Genomic DNA, 19,256 nt, shown 5'->3' with positions numbered 1-19,256 from the left:
GTTTGTTTTATGTGTTTTTTTTTTTGGCTGAGAGGCATGTGGAATCTTAGCTCCCCAAACAGGGATAGAACCTTCACACCCTGCATTCGAAGGTGAAGTGTTGCTGGCCAAAATCTTGGCTTTCTCTGTCACTGAAGCGGAATTTTAAAATATGGAAATACAAGTCTGGAAGAAATAGAAAAGTGACTTTAATTCCCAGCTGGTGGAGAGGGGAACATAGTAGGTTCATGCCTCAAGAACTGTGTCCCCTTCTATGAGGAGTCTAGGGGCTTATACTAGAAGAGGGCTCGCAGTCAGGAGTCTGTGATGAGGAACAAAGGTGTTAAGAACTTGAGTTCTTCCTCTTGCATTGTTTCAAAGACAGTCACAGGCTGGAGTCAGTAACCCAGTGATTGATTCTGGCCATTTGGTGGCTCTTCGGCCTTCTTTCTGATATGTAATTACAAGGGGAAGGGTGCTGCAAGGATAAATACCAGACACAGGATGTATTTAGCATACGGTCAAAGGAAAATAGATGTGAAGTGTAGCTCCTACAGAGTTATGGGGACAGGAAAGCAAACTTAGATACTGACATGCAGAATTAGAAGCAGTTAAAGTGGAAAAAACTAGGAATGTTCAGGCTTGCTCACTGTTCTGTTTGTCTTCTTTGTTCTCAGTAAAGGGAAAGGAAAAAAAAATCCTCACTCTTTTCTTCTTTCCTTCTCACTGCAACAGAAGTCGTAACCACTGGACTGCCAGGGAAGTCCCTAATCCAGGAACTTCTCAATGAACATGTTTCCATGCGATGTCAGGCACACACTCACACACACACACTTGCTAGTTTCTTTGTTTATGAGTTACAAAGTCACTATTTGTTTACCATCATCATTATAAGAAGCTTTATTTTTCCAAACCAGAAATAATCCAAACGTCTACCACATGAGAATGGAAGAAGAAATCATGGTTTATTCAAACAAGAGGCTACTTCTCAGCAGCAAATAGGAATGAACTACAGATACATGTAATGATGTGAATTCATCTCAAAAATGCTATATTGAGTGAGAAAAGCCAGACACAGAAGGGAACCTACCTTATAATTCCACTTACACGAATCTTTAGAAATGACAGAACAAATTTAATGTGATAGAACTAAGAATATTGGATGTCAGGTCAGGGGGAGGTGAACACAAGGAATGATTAGAAATGCGGCACGTAGGGGCTTCATGAGGTCTCAGAAATGTTCTGTCTCTTAATAGGAAAACAGGTTAAGCAGAAATACTTTAAAACTCATTGAACTGGATACTTAAAGTCTGTGCATTTTACTGCAAGTAAATCATATCTCAATAAAAGCTGTCAGCTGTAGGTGGTTATACAGTTATGATTAAAAGAGAAGTGACTTCCCTGGAGGTCCAGTGGTTAAGACTTCACCTTCCACTGAAGAATCTAAGCTACTCCATTTTGTAAGGTTCCGGGAAAAGAGCCTTTGGAAATCCAAGACCTTTGGAAATCCCCTGACCTCACCCCACCACCTGTGAACCAATCAGAACCCTTGGCCAGCCTGGGAAATTCGAATCAAGCCCGGGAAATGGGAACCAATCAGCACCCGTGGCCAGCCTGGGAAACGAGAACCAATCAGAACTCAACACCTAACCCTTCACCAGAAGGTGACCAATCAGACCTGGAGACTCCCGTTTTTCAAATTTTTCGCGCGAGAATACCCTATATAAGCAATGTAACCCAGAGCTTAGGGCTCCTCCCTACAGCCGCTGCATCAGTATCGGTGGGAGCCCCAGCTCAAGCTTGGTAATAAAAACCCTCTTGCTTTTGCATCGGATATCAGCTCCCTGGCGGTCATTGGGAGATTTCGCAACTTGGGCGTAACACCACTGCAAGAGGCACAGGTTTGATCCCTGGTTGGGGAGCTAAGATCCCACACGCCTCCTGGCCAAAAAAACCAAAACAGAAAACAAAAGCAATATTGTAATAAATTCAATAAAATACTTTTAAAATGGTCAACATCATAAAAATCTTTACGGTAAAAATAGCAACCTTCCCAGAAATACAGATATGACTAGGCATACAATTGGGAAGGGCTAATTTTGAATTTATGCTGGATCTGCTCCTGTAACTTTAACCTCATTTTGCCGCTTTTGTTATTGTGGTGGTGGTTCAGTTGCTCAGTCGTGTCTCTTTTCGACTCCATGGACTGTAGCCCACCAGGCTCCTCTGTCCATGGAATTTTCCAGGCAAGAATACTGGAGTGGGTTGCCATTTCCTTCTCCAGGGGAACTTCCCGATCCAGGGAGCGAACCCTGGTCTCCTATACTGCAGGAAGTCTCCTGCACTGCTGGCAGATTCTTTAATGACTGAGCCAGGAAGGAAGCCCCTTTGTTATTGCAGGTAAACATAATGGCCTGCCTCGGGGAGATGGCCTGAGCTGCCCACTTTCAAAGGACGGCAAGGAAGTGAAACTAACACATTCCCCTGCCTGAGGTTTGCCATTCTAGGGTACCTTTGCAAGGACTGAATAGTCCTTTTACTTTGATTCCTTACCTCCCCCCTCCCACCATCTCTGATCCATAAAAGAACCTGGCAACCAGGCCCCAATAAGATGGTTCTTTTGAGGCGCTACCCTGCCATCTTCTTGGTCAGCCGACTCCTGAATAAAGTCCCTTCCTCGTCCCAACACTTTGTCTTGGATTCTTTGGCCCATCTTGAGGCAAGCAGCGCGAGCTTGGACTCAGTAACAAGCACGCCAACTATTTAGATGCCCATGTTCATGCAGAAAAGATGATTGGGTGGCATCACTGACTCGATGGACATGAGTCTGAGCAAACTCTGGGAGATGGTGAAGGACAGGGAAGCCTGGAGTGCTGCAGTCCATGGGGTTGCAAAGAGTCAGACACAAGTGAGGAACTGAACAACAACAATTCATACAGACTATTGACTAACATTCAATAGACAAGAGAAGCATAATGTGGCAGAAAATGAAAGATTCCTTTGTTCTTGGACACTACAACATTAAGGTGAGCAGTATCTTGAATCAAGCAGTCCAGATTACTGACTCATTTAGGGACCCATTGTTAATTTACAATGTTGTTTTTAAATGTAGTCTTTTTTCTTTAGTTAAGAAAGACGCTCCAGAACAGTAAACTCCACGTATCTGATCACACTGTGATATTGTTCTTGTTTTATATATATATATATATAATCTCATATTAGCCTACGACTCGATTTTTTAAAAATATTCAAACTCAGAAGAACCTCTCCTCTCCCCTGTGGTCACATTTACATCCCCTCAGCCAGCAAGATATCTCAAAACAAGGCACTGTTGTTGTGAGAATGGGGGTGACTGGTGCAAATCCTTCATGCGCCTGGGAAAACAACTAAGGTGATGAGTCACTAAGAAGACCATGTCCTGCCCTCTTGGGTGTAGTAATTAAACTTCCTCTAGAGGGTGGGGATTACAGGCCAGCTTGCCCTCTGGAGAGAACAGCTCAGGGAGCAATCGCCAAACAAGTGGGGCAGCTGGTGGGAGCGGAATCTTTGGGACTCCACAGTCTACCGCAAGGAGAATTGTCCTAGGTTTCCTGACCCCACTGCTTTCTCTCCCAGTTGGCAGAGTTGGTGGGAAACGGAGAACTCCTCCCTCTCCCAAAATAAACAACGATGGGGACTCACTCCTATTTCCAGGCTCAGAAACATTCCAAGTCTCCCTGAGCTTAGTTGTAGCTGAAGCTCTAGACATTAGCACAGTGCATTAGAAAGACCCATTTCTCTCTGACTGTCTGCTTCACACTTGAGATATAACAGGATGGTGAGGAAGGTGTATGCGTGAGAGGCAGGGAGAGCAGATGCATCAGCCATACATGTGCTTAGAGAGGAGCTTCCCTATAGTTCTTCACTGGTGCTTCAGGAAGATCCCCTGGAGGAGGGCATGGCAACCCACTCCAGTGTTCCTGCCTGAAGAATCCTATGGACAGAGGAGCCTGGGAGGCTACAGTCCATAGCGTCACACAGTCAGACACAGCCGAAGCATCTTGACACAGCACAGCACATGGAAACAGGGGAGTGCCCTATTCCGTGGTATGGCAGGAACTGCTCTATCCTATACTCTGCGTTTTCCCTTTCTTTCAGCATTTCCTCTTTGGAGGTTAGGTATATGCCTATTCAGAATAAATACATTTCCCAGCATTCTTTGCAGGTAGATGTGGCCAAGGGACCAAGTTCTGTCCAGTGGGAAGTGTGTGACAGCCTCCTGGAACTTTCCTTAAAAGATTACAGGCATGTTCCCTTTCCCCTTCATCCCCTTAAGCATCCTGCTTCTCCAGTGGCAGAAATGATGGCTGATGGTCCAGCGGTTAAGATGCCATGCTTCCACTGCAGGGGGCACAGGTTTGATCCCTGGTCGGGAAACTAGGATCCCACATGTTATGTGGCAGGACTAGAAAAAATAATAAAATAAAAATCGAAAAAACAATGATGGCTCAAGCTCCTGCCACTGTCTTGAACCGTGAGGTCAAGGGCCACACTCTTAAGGCTGCATGCGGTGAGCTAGAAAGCCCAAGTTTTCCGTCCCTGAGGTCTACATGGAGAGAGCTGATGTACTGTCTGGATTGCCTCTTCCAGACTTCTTTCTGCTGAAGCCCTTGTTCTTTCACTGGTAACTGAGTCTAATGGAAACAGCAAGTCACTGAAAGCAAGTCACTGAGAACAAATGCAACCTGGAAGGTATTCCATGACATGAAGAAAATTTTTTCAAAGTTTTCCTGAGGCCAGAAATATACTCCATGATGCTCAATGAATAGCAAGATTCAGTGAAAAATCCTGAGAGCTGGGCCATCTCATTTCAACTTCAGAGAGAACCCATGTAGTACCAGGATCAGGGTATTCATAGGTGTCCCAGGGTGTCAGAGGGCTGAGAGGATGAAATCTGGAGCCAAAAGGACAAGCCTCAACCCAGGTCACATGCTGCCACCAGCTTTACGTAGTCTGATGGATACTAACTAATTTAAGGTATCTGGACAAGATACTTCTGTCCGTATTAGAGTACTACTTTTTCTTTAATAACTAGCCATCTGACATAAAGCTTGTTACTCAGCCTCTCTGGGTCTGTCTTTTTATCTGCAAAATGAAGGGTGAGACAGTTCCCTGGAAAGTTGGCCCCCCAACACTCCAGCTGGTCCATGACAGTTTTCATCTGTTCTTTCGATGAACATGTCAGGGTAAAGAGCAGACTAGAAGGATTTTATATTCTGAGATCACGTCTTCCTACATTTTCAGTGTGAAAAATTTTGTTGCTGATTTAGGAATGACTGTGGGCTTTCTAGGTGGTAAAGAATCCACTTGCCAATGTAGGAGACACAGGTTCAATCCCTGGGTTGGGAAAATCCCTTGCAGGAGGAAATGGCAATTCACTCCAGTATTCTTGCCCAGAGAATCCCATGAACAGAGGAGCCTGGCAGGCTATAGTCCATAGAGTCTAAAAGAGTCGGATACGACTGAACAACTGAGCGTTAGAAATGATTGCAGTTATAGATGCAATTATAGATTGGCTTGTAGGTGTGGCTTCAAATATTTTCACTTGGCAAAATTAAAAGTTGGCTCGTCCTCTCCTTCTTCCCTTTCTTATCCTTCTTCTTTCTCCTCATCCTCTTCCTTCTCCCCTTTGTCTATTTTTTAATTTTCTAAACTGAATACTTCAGACCCTCTAACTCATTCCTCCCATCCACACTAAGAGGCCAGAATTATCCTCTTTTTTTTTTTTTTTCAGATAGATTAAAACTCAGAGATTAATTAAATTACTCAAGGTCACATAGCTGGCAAAATGCGTTCACTTTATATCTAGCTTCCTGCCTCCATACTGAACATGAATAAGTGAAAGATAAAATGAAAAGAAATTAGATAAAAAGATAAGGCATCCTTTTTTCTAATTACAAAGCTATGATGCAGTACCTTTGAAGCAATTTCTGTACAAACAGCAGAGTTAAAATATCATTTTGGCAAAAATCGTACATGTGTCCTTACATGTAAAAGGTGTAATTATGAGGAAAATATCTTAGTTTGGGGACATCTTTGCAATAATAGATGAAGTACAACTATCTCCTTCTTCAACATTTCAGTAAAAAAGATGATAGTCAAGGGTAACTGAAATTAAAATAAAAATACAAAGCCTGAGATTTTGGAGAGAAGAAATTTCTATAATCTTTACATAGCGCAGTGTCTAGTGCATAGTGAGCAGTTATAAATAGCAGCTTTAGTGCTCACTTTGGCACATATATACTAAAATCAGAACAATACAGAGATTAGTATGGCCCCTGCTCAAAGATGACAAGAAAATTCATATTTTTTATGTATAGCTGAATCACTTTGCTATACACTAGAAACTAACAAAACATTGTAAATCAATTATACTTCAGTTTAAAAAATAGCTTTCACTCCTTCTTTCCATCAAAATTACTGAGCAAATAGCATGTGCCAACACTGTTATGTACCCTGGAATACAGCAGCTGAGCAGCTAGACAAAAGCCCTGCCCCTCGGAGCTGACATTGTTAGGCTTGTTACACCTGTAATTACATCCTCTGCCGCAGCTTTCACTCACATGCACTCTGTCTGCTCACGGGAGGAAGGAGAGAGGTTCATGGCCACGCTCTGCAGCCCTTCAAGGCCACGGCAGCCTGGACATGGTGGGTAATCGGAAATACAGGGCCGCAGCTGCCAGCTTCCTACTGGGTGCAGAGGAGGAGTGCTCTCTGGGGGAAAGGAAAGGTGACAGGAAGGAGGAACTGGGTAAAGGCAGGAGGTCAGAAGAGGCTGGCAACCAGAGGACCAGGACTTGGGTCTAAAATCTTCCTTCAAGCAGTTTGGGCAAATCCAATGTCGGAGCAGAAAACCAAAGTTCTACATGGTAGTACCTGCCTGCCTGTCACTCCCAACTCTGGCCTTCATTCCACCCATGCCAGGAGGCCAGGTACCTTCTGGATTAAGGAATGTTGATAGGAGCCCTTTGGGCCCTTTGGGCCCTTTGTGTCTCATACCACACAGCTTTCTTGTGGGAAACCATAAAAGTGAAAAGGTTTGGGAGCCAGAAGCCCCAGTTCTCTTTCTGGCCTGTATCTTGCCATTTTCACCTCTTGTCTCCTCTAAACCCTACTGCAGCATCTCTCACTCCCAGAGCAGAACCTGAAGCACCCGCCCAGAGAACCTCTTGGGTTCCAGGGAACACCGTTTGCAAACTATGCAAAACTCTCCCCTCAAAATTTATTTCAGACTTGGTATGAGCCTTTTAAAAAGAGTTACTGTTATTAACAACCACCACCACCAAAAAAGAGTTGGAATTATAAGAAAATCATGAACTCTGGGAGTGGGACTCAGGCACTGAGAGTTTCTCAACAGTTTGCCAGGTGACTAATCCAGGCCTGGGAAGCAGGGATTAAGGAGAATAATCAAAACATCAAGGAAATGCCTCAGTGCACAAATGTATAACATGCTTTGGAAATATAGGTGAGTTAAAGAAAAGTTGTGCTTCAGGATGGGAGAGGATATAAGGGAAAGTCACAAAGGGGAGGCAATATCTGAGCTCAACTTTAAATTATGAGAGAGGGGTCCCTAGGGCCTCCCTACTTAAGATGTGGTCTGCAGGCCAGCATCACTGATGTCTCCAGGCCACTTGTTAGAAACACATAATCCTGGAACTTTCCTGGAGGTCCAGTGGCTAAAGTCTGCACTCCCAATGCAGGGGACCTGGTTCAGTTCCTAATTGGAGAACTAAAATCCCACCTGCCACAGCTAAGATGCAGCTCAGCCAAAGTAGAGCAGACTTTTGGACTCGGAGGGAGAGGGAGAGGGTGGGATGATTTGAGAGAATGGCATTGAAACATGTATACTATCATGTAAGAAACGAATCGCCAGTCTATGTTCGATGCAGGATACAGGATGCTTGGGGCTGGTGCACGGGGATGATCCAGAGAGATGATATGGGGTGGCAGGAGGGAGGGGGGTTCATGTTTGGGAACTCATGTACACCCATGATGGATTCATGTCAATGTATGGCAAAACCAATACAGTATTTTAAAGTAAAATAAAGTAAAAATAAATTTTTTTTTTAATTTCTTAAAAAGAATGAAAGAAATGCATAAGCCAAGGTCCCCTCCCAAACCTGCTAAATGAGAATCTGCATTTTAACAAGGTCTGCAGGTTATTAATAAGCATGTTTAATGTGAGATACCTTGGGCTAAATGGACTAAACAGCACTCACCATCATAAACCTGGTCAGTTTAGATTTAACATAGTGTACTACACCTGAAGTTGATTTTTCAATTTATCTTTTAAAATAAATCCCAAACCTGATATTCTCAAAGTTGACCCAAATGCCATTTCATGATGACATCTGCAGGTCTGAAAGTGAGGACTGAGTATTTTAATGAGTCCACTGATGGAGAGTATGTCCATACTATAGGTGTGGATTGCCCTCAGATAGCTCTGGAGGTTGGGAGGCTGGGACATAGGTCCCTTCCGGCATGGGATTTAGCTCTCAGTGCAAATAGGCCAGTGTTCTTGCCCTCAGACACATGCTGGAGCACAGCCTTCCCCGTGGGTACCATTTTAACTTGCATCACATTGCTTAGTGATCGGTGTGGGGTTAGGGGTAGAGGGTTGGGGATGTGTAGACTGCTCTGAAAGGCTGCTGGTCCAACAGCTCAGCTTCTGGTCTCAAGGAGCTAAGCCCATGGCCTAGTTTAATTCTCAATTCCAACTGGCTGTTAGGATAGCTCCAGGCAGACATGTTTCGGCACAACCCAGGCCAGTTTGGGTTTTATTTTTCAGCCGCTTCTCTAAGTAAAGAAATAAATCACTTTTTGCCTGAAAATACTATGAGCAATGAATTCTTTCATGCAAATCCACCTACCTGATGGGCTGAACACAATTATGGAAGATAGCACATTTCAGTCGGTATGTAGAATGAAAATCCTTGAGACTCCCGTGAGGTTCATGTGAGAAATGAATTAGGAGCCACACATCCAGCTCTCACCGCGGTGCTCTTGGAGCAGAAAATGCACTCTGCACTCCTCCCTTTCTGCACTGCAGTTGCCCTGCCCAGAGGCATATGGGATCCTAGTTTCCCCACCAGGGATCGGACCTACACTCGCCTGCAGTGGAAGTGCAGAGTCTTAACCACTCAAGACTGCTGCTTCCCAAGCAGGGTCCACAGACCCGGTAACCAGGTTATAAACACCATTCTTGGACCACTTCCACCAACTCCAATAGAAGAGTTTGAAGAACCCACCATTAAAACCACAACCTCATCCAGGCCAGTTATGCCATAGTATCTTTGGAAGTCCTCCAAGAAAACGAGAGTCTAAAACCATCTCCTATTGTAAATAGCAGTTCTCTGAACATTTTTCCTTCTACCCACATAAACCTTTTGTACTTGAGAGACTGGTTCCTCTTCTTTGCCAAGGAAGGCCATCATCTAGCTACACGGTTTTAAAAAAATATTTATTTATTTGGCTGTGCCAGGTCTTCACTGAGGCACATGGGATCTTTAGTTGTGGCATGTGGGATCTTAGTTCCCTGACCAAGGATTGAACCCGTGCACCCTGCATTGGGAGTTCAGAGTCTTAACCACTGGAAACCGGGGAAGTCCCCTTCGTGCATGGTTGATCCCATCCAGCCGCTGGCCTCCATCTTGCTTTGTTTGTTCACAGCCCTTACCCTTCTCAATTTTTATGTTTTCATTTGCCCCAGCCCTCCTCTCCCCAACTTGAGAGTATTCCTTCTTACTGTATCTGTGACAGTCTTCAGTTTATTCTATTTCTCTGATCAGCATTCCTCTTCCCACCTAAATAAGTACTCCCAAGCTTTTATCTCCAGACCTCCTCTCTTCTGCTTTTCTTCTAAGGAGTTTTCTTCCCCTTGATAGAGCTTCCTTAAGCACATCTGGGAAGATAGTCCCAAATCTTTATGCCCTTCAGCCCTAGACCAGCCTTGTAAGTTTTTACTTGACATCTCTGCTTGCCTGCCAGACCCAGACTCCTCACCTTCCACTGGACTAGCGTCTTCCTGTGGATGCCTGGTCTAAGTCAATGTCTGCACAAAGAGGCTGCACTTCTAAACATCGCTGAGCTTAACATGAACTTTCTCCACTATCATCATTATTTTCCTGCCTCATTGGTTCCCTGAAACTCAGCAGCTTTCCATTTTTTAAATTCATGGTCTCCCTTCTGCAGAGGGAAGAACAAAATCAAAGTGGTTTTGAAGAGTCCTAACTTTCTTTTATTTATTTATTTATTTATTTATTTAATTTTAAAATCTTTAATTCTTACATGTGTTCCCAAACATGAACCCCCCTCCCACCTCCCTCCCCATAACATCTCTGTGGGTCATCCCCATGCACCAGCCCCAAGCATGCTGTATCCTGCATCAGACATAGACTGGCGATTCAATTCTTACATGATAGTATACATGATAGAATGCCATTCTCCCAAATCATCCCACCCTCTCCCTCTCCCTCTGAGTCCAAAAGTCCGTTATACACAGCTGTGTCTTTTTTCCTGTCTTGCATACAGGGTCGTCATTGCCATCTTTCTAAATTCCATATATATGTGTTAGTATACTGTATTGGTGTTTTTCTTTCTGGCTTACTTCACTCTGTATAATCGGCTCCAGTTTTATCCATCTCATCAGAACTGATTCAAATGAATTCTTTTTAATGGCTGAGTAATACTCCACTGTGTAAACTTGATTACAACCCAGAGCTCTGGCTTTTCTTTGACATTCGTGGGCCCAGACAAGAGCCATCCAATTTCTTCCCCAGGTTTATTTCAAGTGGAATGAACCTAGAAGGACCCTTGACACTGGGGTCCTGGAACTGCTAGGATGCGAACCCAAGATTTTTGTACATCTGGTGGAGTGTTTGCTCACAGTTCCCTGAACACACCCACGCTTTCCTTCTGCCACGGTAATATTCCCTTCCCTCCTTTCCTATTAGTTGAAATTATATCTAGCCATTGCTCAAAATTTACCATAAACAGCAAAATCTGTAACCTCTCCCTCCTTTGAACGATTTTGAACCATGCCTACTATGAGTGTGAACTTTTTCATCTTTTGTCTTTCTTTTTTTTTTATCACTCTGCACAGCCTTGTGGGATCTTAGTTCCCTCACCAGGGATTGAACCTGGGCCTCAGCAGTGAAAGCATTAAGTCCTAACCCATGGACCTTCAGGGAATTCCCCAGTGTAAGTTTCTTAGTGACTAAAAGGAGTTTCCCATTCATTTCTTTATCTGCTACCACCCCAGGCACCACCCCATCTCCCACCTGGGCATAAGGCCTTGAAGACAAGTGCACGATAAATGTTGTCTCCTTGGTGTCCAAGAAGTGTGTCTGATCATCAGTTTTTGTATAATACCTATTTCTTTTATTCCAGCATTCACATGTTTTACAATTTAACATTGGTGAAGTCTGGATTCATCCTATAATCGTTGACTGCTGTAATTTAATTAGCAGCATTTTTTCCTCTCAGTGGTACATAAACTATGGGGGCATCTTACATTTGATGGTGCCTTAGATTCAGTGAAGTCAAGCATCATTCAAGCATCTCTGAAAACAATTATGTGCACTCATCTGTCCTCTCTCTACGGTGAATCATTCTCTTCTTAAGGTTTCTTTAATTCCTGTTCTCCACTCCTACAGTTGTCTCCTCTTTACCTCATTTAAATCTCTACCTTTCTCACGTAGAGTCACATTATTACACTGCAATAAGACTCTGCTAAATCCGAAGGTGTTATTGGCTCATGATAAAATGCTGTCTACAATTGTTTGCTATAGAATGAATGCCAGTTCACTATATAAGCTAGTTAAAATACATCTTTATTTTTGTTAAGTGTGAACAGGCCACCATGCTAAAGGAGCTTCCATTTATGAAGACAACGCGGTCAGAAGTCAAGCACTGCTGAAATTAAATACGACAACTAGAGCAACAGGATGTATTTTTAGCGACGATGTAATTATCATTCTCTGAGCAGCAGCGTGGCCTAGAGAGTCTCCAGAGAGTAAAGGTTTCTAAACATTTCCAGATGCCCTGTACCATGCAATTCCCTTCTTTATGTACCTTCATTCTTCATTTGTTTACGAGGCTGGGAGAGCCACTGGTCTTGGGCCAAGCAACTACATGGAGGGGACTCTGTCTCCATCAGCATGGGCGGGCAGGGAGAGGTTGGGGGACCTGCCATGACTTCGAGTGTTGCAGAAATAGCACGTCTCTCACCTCTTCCCGCAAACTAGGATCCAGCAAAAAAAGATGACTTGCCCCACAAACTCTACACTCTGCGATCCCAAACTATTCTGCCTCTCTCAAGCTTTTTGCTCAGGCCAATCCTTCCATCCTCAGCAGCACTAATGAGACTTTCTGTGACTGTGGAAATGTTTTATAACTCTGCACTATCCAATACAGCAGCCACTGGCCACATATGGCTATTGAGTAGAGTACTTGAAATGTGGCTAAAGCCGTGTGGCAAGAACTCAGGTTTTTTTAACTTTAATCAACTTAAATTTAAATTCATGGCCAGTGGCTACCATACTGGAAAGCCCACGTTTAGCATGTACTTTCTACATGTGCACTTGGCATAAACATTTCTTCTCCAGATCCCCAACCTTCAGGGAACAGCTCAGAAGCTGTTATCTCCATGAGATTCAGCCTTCCACTGGAAATCATTCCTTCCTCAGAATTTCCATTACGCATTGAACCATTTTTGTTGCGTGTAACATTTTTAATGTATACATAATCATATATCACATCCTTGACCAGTCCTTTCTCTGAGGGCTGTGTGAGAATATAATTATGTCTTCTTCTTACTTTGAACCCCACTATGTCTAGTGTAGTGAAAAAAAATGAAAGTGTTAGACACTCTGTTGTGTCCAATTCTTTGCGACCCCATGGACTATAGCCCATCAAGCTCCTCTGTCCATGGAATTCTCCAGGCAAGAATACTAGAGTGGGTTACCATTCCCTTCTCCAGGGGATCTTTCCAACCCAGGGATAAAACCCAGATCTCCTGCATTGCAAGCAGAGTCTTTACCATTTGAGCCACCAGGAGAGCCCAATATCTACTGTAGGGATGTTTTTAAATGTCTGTTACATGAATCTTCTAATGACTGGAAGCAGAGTTATTCACATTAACAATGAGGAATTGACAAGGATTATTGTGTAGCACAGGATTACCAAAAGACAGATTTGGGCCTTGGCCTCCAGCTCTTGGGAGGTAACTTCTAGACCCCTGAACTGTCCTACCTGATAGGTGGGTCTTTGTTCACCTGGGAGCCTACAGCCATGCCAGATGGTCCAGGCTAACAGTTTGATTTGTGATAGGGTCTTGGGCCAAGGGTTATCAACTCAGCCTCTGGAGGAATGGGAGACTAAGGTCAACCATATGGGGAGTCAGCTGTATCCAGATGACCAGCCCCCTCAAAAAACTCTGCATCCTGATGAGTTTGGGCAGTGTCTCCCTGGTAGGCAATATTCAGTGTATATTGTCACATATTGCTGAGAAAAATAAGTGTTGGCACAGGCTAGGTATTCAATACTTAATGAGTGGCTGAATGGATGGATCAAAGAATGATGTTTCTTAATACTGCAAAATCGTGGAGGTTGCCAGACTCACTCAGGTCAAATCATTTCCTGTCTGGGATCTGAGTTTTCCTTTTTCTTCTTTCCTAGATAGGCACTTAATCCAGGTGTAGAGTTTACGGATTTTTTCATTTCCATTTTGAATCCTCATTTCCTGTCTCCTGTCAAGAAAGCCCCTAAGCTTGCCTTTCATTTTCCCCTTTCCTCTATAACAGAATCCTAGGCCTTATAAGGGTCTCCGAATATTTATCTGGAAGGCATTTGAGCCTTTTCTTTATTGGAAGGGGGCCCTCATGAAACTGTTCACACACAAGAACAGAAGAAGACAGTCCCAGAGAGGCAAGAAGTGGGACACAGCACAGCAGGAATGACGAGCGAGCCCACGAGGTCTGGGGAAGGGCAGCTGGAGGGCTCCTGGGGTCCTCCAGGGGCCAGGATTCTGCTCAAGGTGGTCCAGGAGCTGCTGCTCTGTCTGTGAGGGGACATGGTCAGCAGGCCCATGTGTGGACAGCTGGCCAGACCCCACAGATGTCCATATCAGGCAGGACAGTCCAAGGGTTTAGAAGTTACCTTCGCCAGGCACAGCCTCGGAGTCCCTAGGCAAACACTGACCAATAAATCAAGTTGAAAAATATGTAGGAAGCTGGGAATATCAACCGGGAGTATTTGTCGATGGCGTGGGTGTTCTGGAAGATGCGAAGACCCACCTGGCCCTTCAGAAGCCCCTTCTTCCTGGAGGAGCTGGATTCATTGCTTAGGGCCAGGTGGACCACTATTTTGTCTTGTCTTTCTTCTTCTGGCAGAATATGGCTTCTCGGGTACCCAGCTAGGCTGTTGGCCTCGGACTCACTGTAACTTCCATCTAGCATCATGGTTCTTGAGTGAAGCATTCCACACATGCATGGGAACTGTGGGCAACAAACACAAGGGGAGATGTCAGGCACGTTTAGACCTGGAAGAGATCCAGATGAAGGGGCCTGGCTGAGAATATCAGTTCAGTTCAGTTCAGTCGCTCAGTCATGTCCGACTCTTTGCGACCCCATGAATTGCAGCACGCCAGGCCTCCCTGTCCATCACCAACTCTCGGAGTTCACTCAGACTCACGTCCATTGAGTCAGTGATGCCATCCAGCCATCTCATCCTCTGTTGTCCCCTTCTCCTCCTGCCCCCAATCCCTCGCAGCATCAGAGTTTTTTCCAATGAGTCAACTCTTCGCATGAGGTGGCCAAAGTACTAGCCCACAGCTATTCGGAACCACAGAAAGCGTCTCTAGAGATTACTTTGTCCAATGACTCTCTACCCTAGCTGCATATTAGAATCACCTCGGGAGTGCTTTAAACTGGGCACATCTAGGCTCCACTCTAGACTAATTGATTTAAGGCTCTCAGGTTATTCTACTAAGAACCACTTATCTAGTCCAAATGCCCTCAGTTACAGAAGCGAAAACTAAGAACAAGAGAAGCTATACAACTCTCCTGGGATCAGACAGCTGGTATCAGAATTAGGACTTCAAATCCACATATTCTGGTTCCAGCCAGGGGCCCCCACCTCTGTGTATAAATACAAAGATGATTAGGTAGGAGACTGTCCTTATTTTAAAGGGTTACATTTAAGGTTCAAGGGTCATGGTGCCTGCCTGTATTGTATTTTTATTGTTTTATTTTATTTTTTCTTGGATAATCCTCTAAGTATAATTAATTTACAATGTATAGTTTCAGGTATAGAACAAAGCGATTCAGTTTTATATATATAAGTATGCATATGCAGATCAGCAGCAGCATGCATATGCAGATAGAAATAGATATATATGAGACCTTTTTCAGAGTCTTTTCCCTTCTAGGTTATAACAAGCTATTGAATACAGTTCCCTGTGCTATACAGTACGTCTTTGTTTATCTATTTTATATACAGTAGTGTATATCTGTTCATCCCAAACTCTTAATTTATCCCCTCTCCCACCAGCCCTTTGCCCTGTACTTTTAAATGGTTCAACTGCACTGACCAAAAGATATGTTTATATGAGAAAAAGTTCACACAAAAATGGCAAAATGTCAACAATGTTGGATGGAGGGGCAGGGTGTATGGATGTACATTATCCTATTTTTCCAACCACTTCTGCAAGTATGAAAATGTTCAGAGAAATTATAAGGTGGAGGGAGGGAAATGGTTTTACTTAACTCCTCCTACTTAACTCCTCCTCAGCAAAGTTGGCACCAGTTAACGTTTGGCTCATGAGCCCATATTTGTTGAATGAAGGCTTTGCAGTATTTTGAATGACTCTATACAGGAAAGAAAGAATACTTTCCTGTATAAAGTCCAAAAGTATTTAAATACAATCCAAAGGTATTTGATAATAATCTATGTACAGATTATTAAACATTTAAACAAGGATTCACATACCCTAGTAAAAAGGATTTGTGTTTGATTGATGCTGGAAAAAGGTATGATGCTAGCCACCTGACCATGGGTTTATTCTCAGTCTGTTGGTTGTAATATGTTTCAAACTCTGCTCTCAGTGTGCCTTTTCCATCTGGGAAAGTAAAATAATAACATTTTACACCCTGTCTCTTACTGTCATGGATTTTGAATATACAGATGGATACCAAGAGGCATTAGGATACAAAAATAGATGAGAAAAATCAAAATTACTTGAATTATTTTTACACTTGAAGAAATCTGTAGTTTAGAGAGCTATTTTTTTAATCAGGCATGATTGTTTCATTATAATTTCTATGTCTTGTCCCATCAGCAATAATAATTAAGTAGCACACTAATACATTCCTAGATTAATTAACAGATTTTAAGGATAAGGGTTAATAAGAGGTCATCTATTCAATTCTTTGCATTTAGATATAATCACACCCAAACTTGGTAACATTATGAGACATTGTTTTATCACTGGGGACTTCTTTTTTTAAGACACAGGTCCTTACTCCTTTTCCATGCTCTAAGCTGAAATTCTGTCTGCTAAAACAAACACAGACTTTTAAGATTTTGAGTTAGAATCAGGTGATGCTCAAGATTATGGAAAATCTCTATTTCCCACATCAGCTCATTTCTAAGAAAAATTAAGCGGCTCTTGGCACATTGGGCAGGTCTGGACAATCAGCCGAAGAATTTGAGCACATACAGTGGAGCAGACCCCGTGCCTCCACGCTTTGCCTTCCAGCTTCAACCCAAAGCAGCATAGAGCCCCCTTTTGAACCTGGGTGAATCTAGCAGGCTCTGGTTAGACTTGCTGTCTGCAGAGCAGAAGCCAGACTTTAGTGGGCATCAGAATTGCTCGGGAAATTGTCAGCAATGCCAATTCCAGGGTGCCAGCTCCAGAGAATCTTAATCCATAGGTATGGGGTATGCCTGGAATCTTCATCTATAGTAGGCTGAGAAGGTGAATCCAGGCCTCTTTGGGAACCTCAGCTCCCCTGGGGGCCATGTTAACAGTCGTGAATAGTGATTTCTCTGTGGAGCAGTGAGAGAGAGATTTCATGTCTCCCCACCTGTCTAGCCTCCAGCAACTAACTACACCTTCTCAACCTTTCAGTCACATGTTTGACAACAGTGGAGAGCAAGTCCTTACTGCCCAGATTTCTGTTCCCATAGACAGGGAACTAGACTTGGGACCAATGGTCTGTCCACTGATGACTTCCTCTTTGCTCCTTAGATAGCGTATCATCACTGCCCAAGACCAGGCTTATCATATGGTAATAGGTTGATGATCTGCCTGAGAACATGTTATATGAGGTTAATAGTTCATAAGTCCATATTTGTTAGAGGGAGCCTTTGCTATTTTTTTTGAAAAGCTCTCCACAAGGAAAGCCTCAGTTCAGTTCAGTTCAGTTCAGTCGCTCAGTCATGTCCGACTCTTTGCGACCCCATGAATCAGCACGCCAGGCCTCCCTGTCCATCACCAACTCCTGGAGTTCACTCAGACTCACATCCATCGAGTCCGTGATGCCATCCAGCCATCTCATCCTCTGTCGTCCCCTTCTCCTCCTGCCCCCAATCCCTCCCAGCATCAGAGTCTTTTCCAATGAGTCAACTCTTCGCATGGGGTGGCCAAAGTACTGGAGTTTCAGCTTTAGCCTAACAGATTATAAATCAAGTGCTTAAGTAGAATCGAAGGCATTGGATAATGATCAACATACAGATTATTGAAAATGTGAACAAATACCCAAATGCTGAAGCAGAAAATTTCTGAGGAGAACTTGGAATGTGTATCTTAAACATTCTAGCATATTTAAAGACACCCTGAAAATACTTAGCAGATATATTGTGGAATTGAAAGACTATTTTTGAAAATGCAATGCATCCTCTTTGCCTAGAATTTAAAGCTCTCTTATGCAAAGGAGCTCCCAGACATCTAGACATGCATCAATGTAGGATTTTTCAGTCCCCTAATCTCTACATCTTTCAGATGAACATCATTTTTATTAGTGCAATGATTAGTAAGGATTTGGTAACAAGTTGGCATTTTATTTCTTAACATGATTAATAAGAGTCTGTGTGTGAATAGAATAGACTTTCCCTCTCTGCCCACGTGCATTGCCCATTTGCCCATTTGCATTCCATCTCATAGTATACTTTAGTGTAGTGCAGTGCTGTGTAGATAGCACAGTATTTTCAATGAACCTAAAGGCTAAAGTCTCAGGATCAATGGGCCAGAGAACTGATAAATATATGAGTTTTTTATCTTAGAACTTTCCTCTTGTCTGCTCAAAGGCCATGGAGACATTTTCCCTAGACATGTTCAGGAATGATAGTGAGACTTTACGTGCATCTAGAACCACACAATTTCAAAGTAACTTTCCCATACATTATTCCAAGGGTGTTGTAACCCTTAACAGTAACCCTGGGAGGTAGGTGGGGTGAGGATTCCTTTTTACTTTTTTAAAACGGATGAGGAAACTGAGGCCCAAGAGAAGTGGCAGAGCTGAGACCAAGAACCCAAGTCTAGTCCAAAGACGAGCTACTTCCTGGGATCCCTTGTGATAGAAGCTAGAATATTCTGAAATGGATCCTCCTCCTTTTGCACAAACATTCTCCCTCCCACTGTCCTCATCCAACCAGCAGCATGGACTCCAACAAGGAAATGAATGAAACCTCTCTCGCCTTCTCCTGCAGCTTCCGCTCCTTCCGCTCCTGCACGGTGGTCAGGTAGTTGACGGCCGCGTACTCCAGCACCGAGAGGAACACGAACACGAAGCTGACCCAGAGGTAGATGTCCACGGCCTTGATGTAGGACACGCGGGGCATGGAGGCGTTCACGCCCGTGATGATGGTGGACATGGTCAGCACCGTGGTGATCCCTGCAATGTCCAGCTTTAGTTCAGCCTCTGACAAGCGTACATGGCGGCCCCATTTTACATTCTCTCTCTTATATCCAACCAGAAGTGCCCCTGGCAGGTTTCCACCTCATAGAGGTGTGAGGGTCTGCTCCAAAGCAGCCACCCCGTTCTCCTCCTGGGCCACTCACTGCGTGTCCCCTTTTACTCTGAGCCCCTTGCAGCTGGGGGTCTCTGTGATGTGACTGCCAAGATCCATGGTGCATCCCAGAGGATCTGCTCAGATGTGGAATTTAAAACAGTCACTGTGAAAATCGACTATACGTCAATAAAAAATAATTTTTTTAAATTTAATAAAAATGTAACAAA

General features: G+C 43.7%; 1 protein-coding gene and 1 pseudogene across 1 annotated transcript in view; one reads left to right on the top strand and one right to left on the bottom strand.

Annotated features, from left to right (window-relative positions):
• The first annotated feature begins 6,238 nt into the window (after nt 1-6,238).
• Nucleotides 6,239-6,329, top strand: LOC138090026 (U6 spliceosomal RNA; annotated as a pseudogene).
• A 7,872-nt stretch (nt 6,330-14,201) lies between these two features.
• GABRR2 (gamma-aminobutyric acid type A receptor subunit rho2) overlaps nt 14,202-19,256 on the bottom strand; it is a 39,190-nt gene continuing 34,135 nt past the window's right edge. The window contains exons 8-9 of the mRNA XM_068985143.1: nt 18,715-18,911; nt 14,202-14,513 (exon numbers count right to left, since the gene is read on the bottom strand). Of these exons, the coding sequence (XP_068841244.1) occupies nt 14,202-14,513; nt 18,715-18,911 (509 nt within the window). The remainder of the gene's footprint in view (nt 14,514-18,714; nt 18,912-19,256) is intronic.

The sequence above is a fragment of the Capricornis sumatraensis genome, chromosome 13 (genome assembly GCF_032405125.1).
Source record: "Capricornis sumatraensis isolate serow.1 chromosome 13, serow.2, whole genome shotgun sequence".
NCBI lineage: Eukaryota > Metazoa > Chordata > Mammalia > Artiodactyla > Bovidae > Capricornis > Capricornis sumatraensis.
This window is presented reverse-complemented; position numbering and strand designations above follow the sequence as displayed.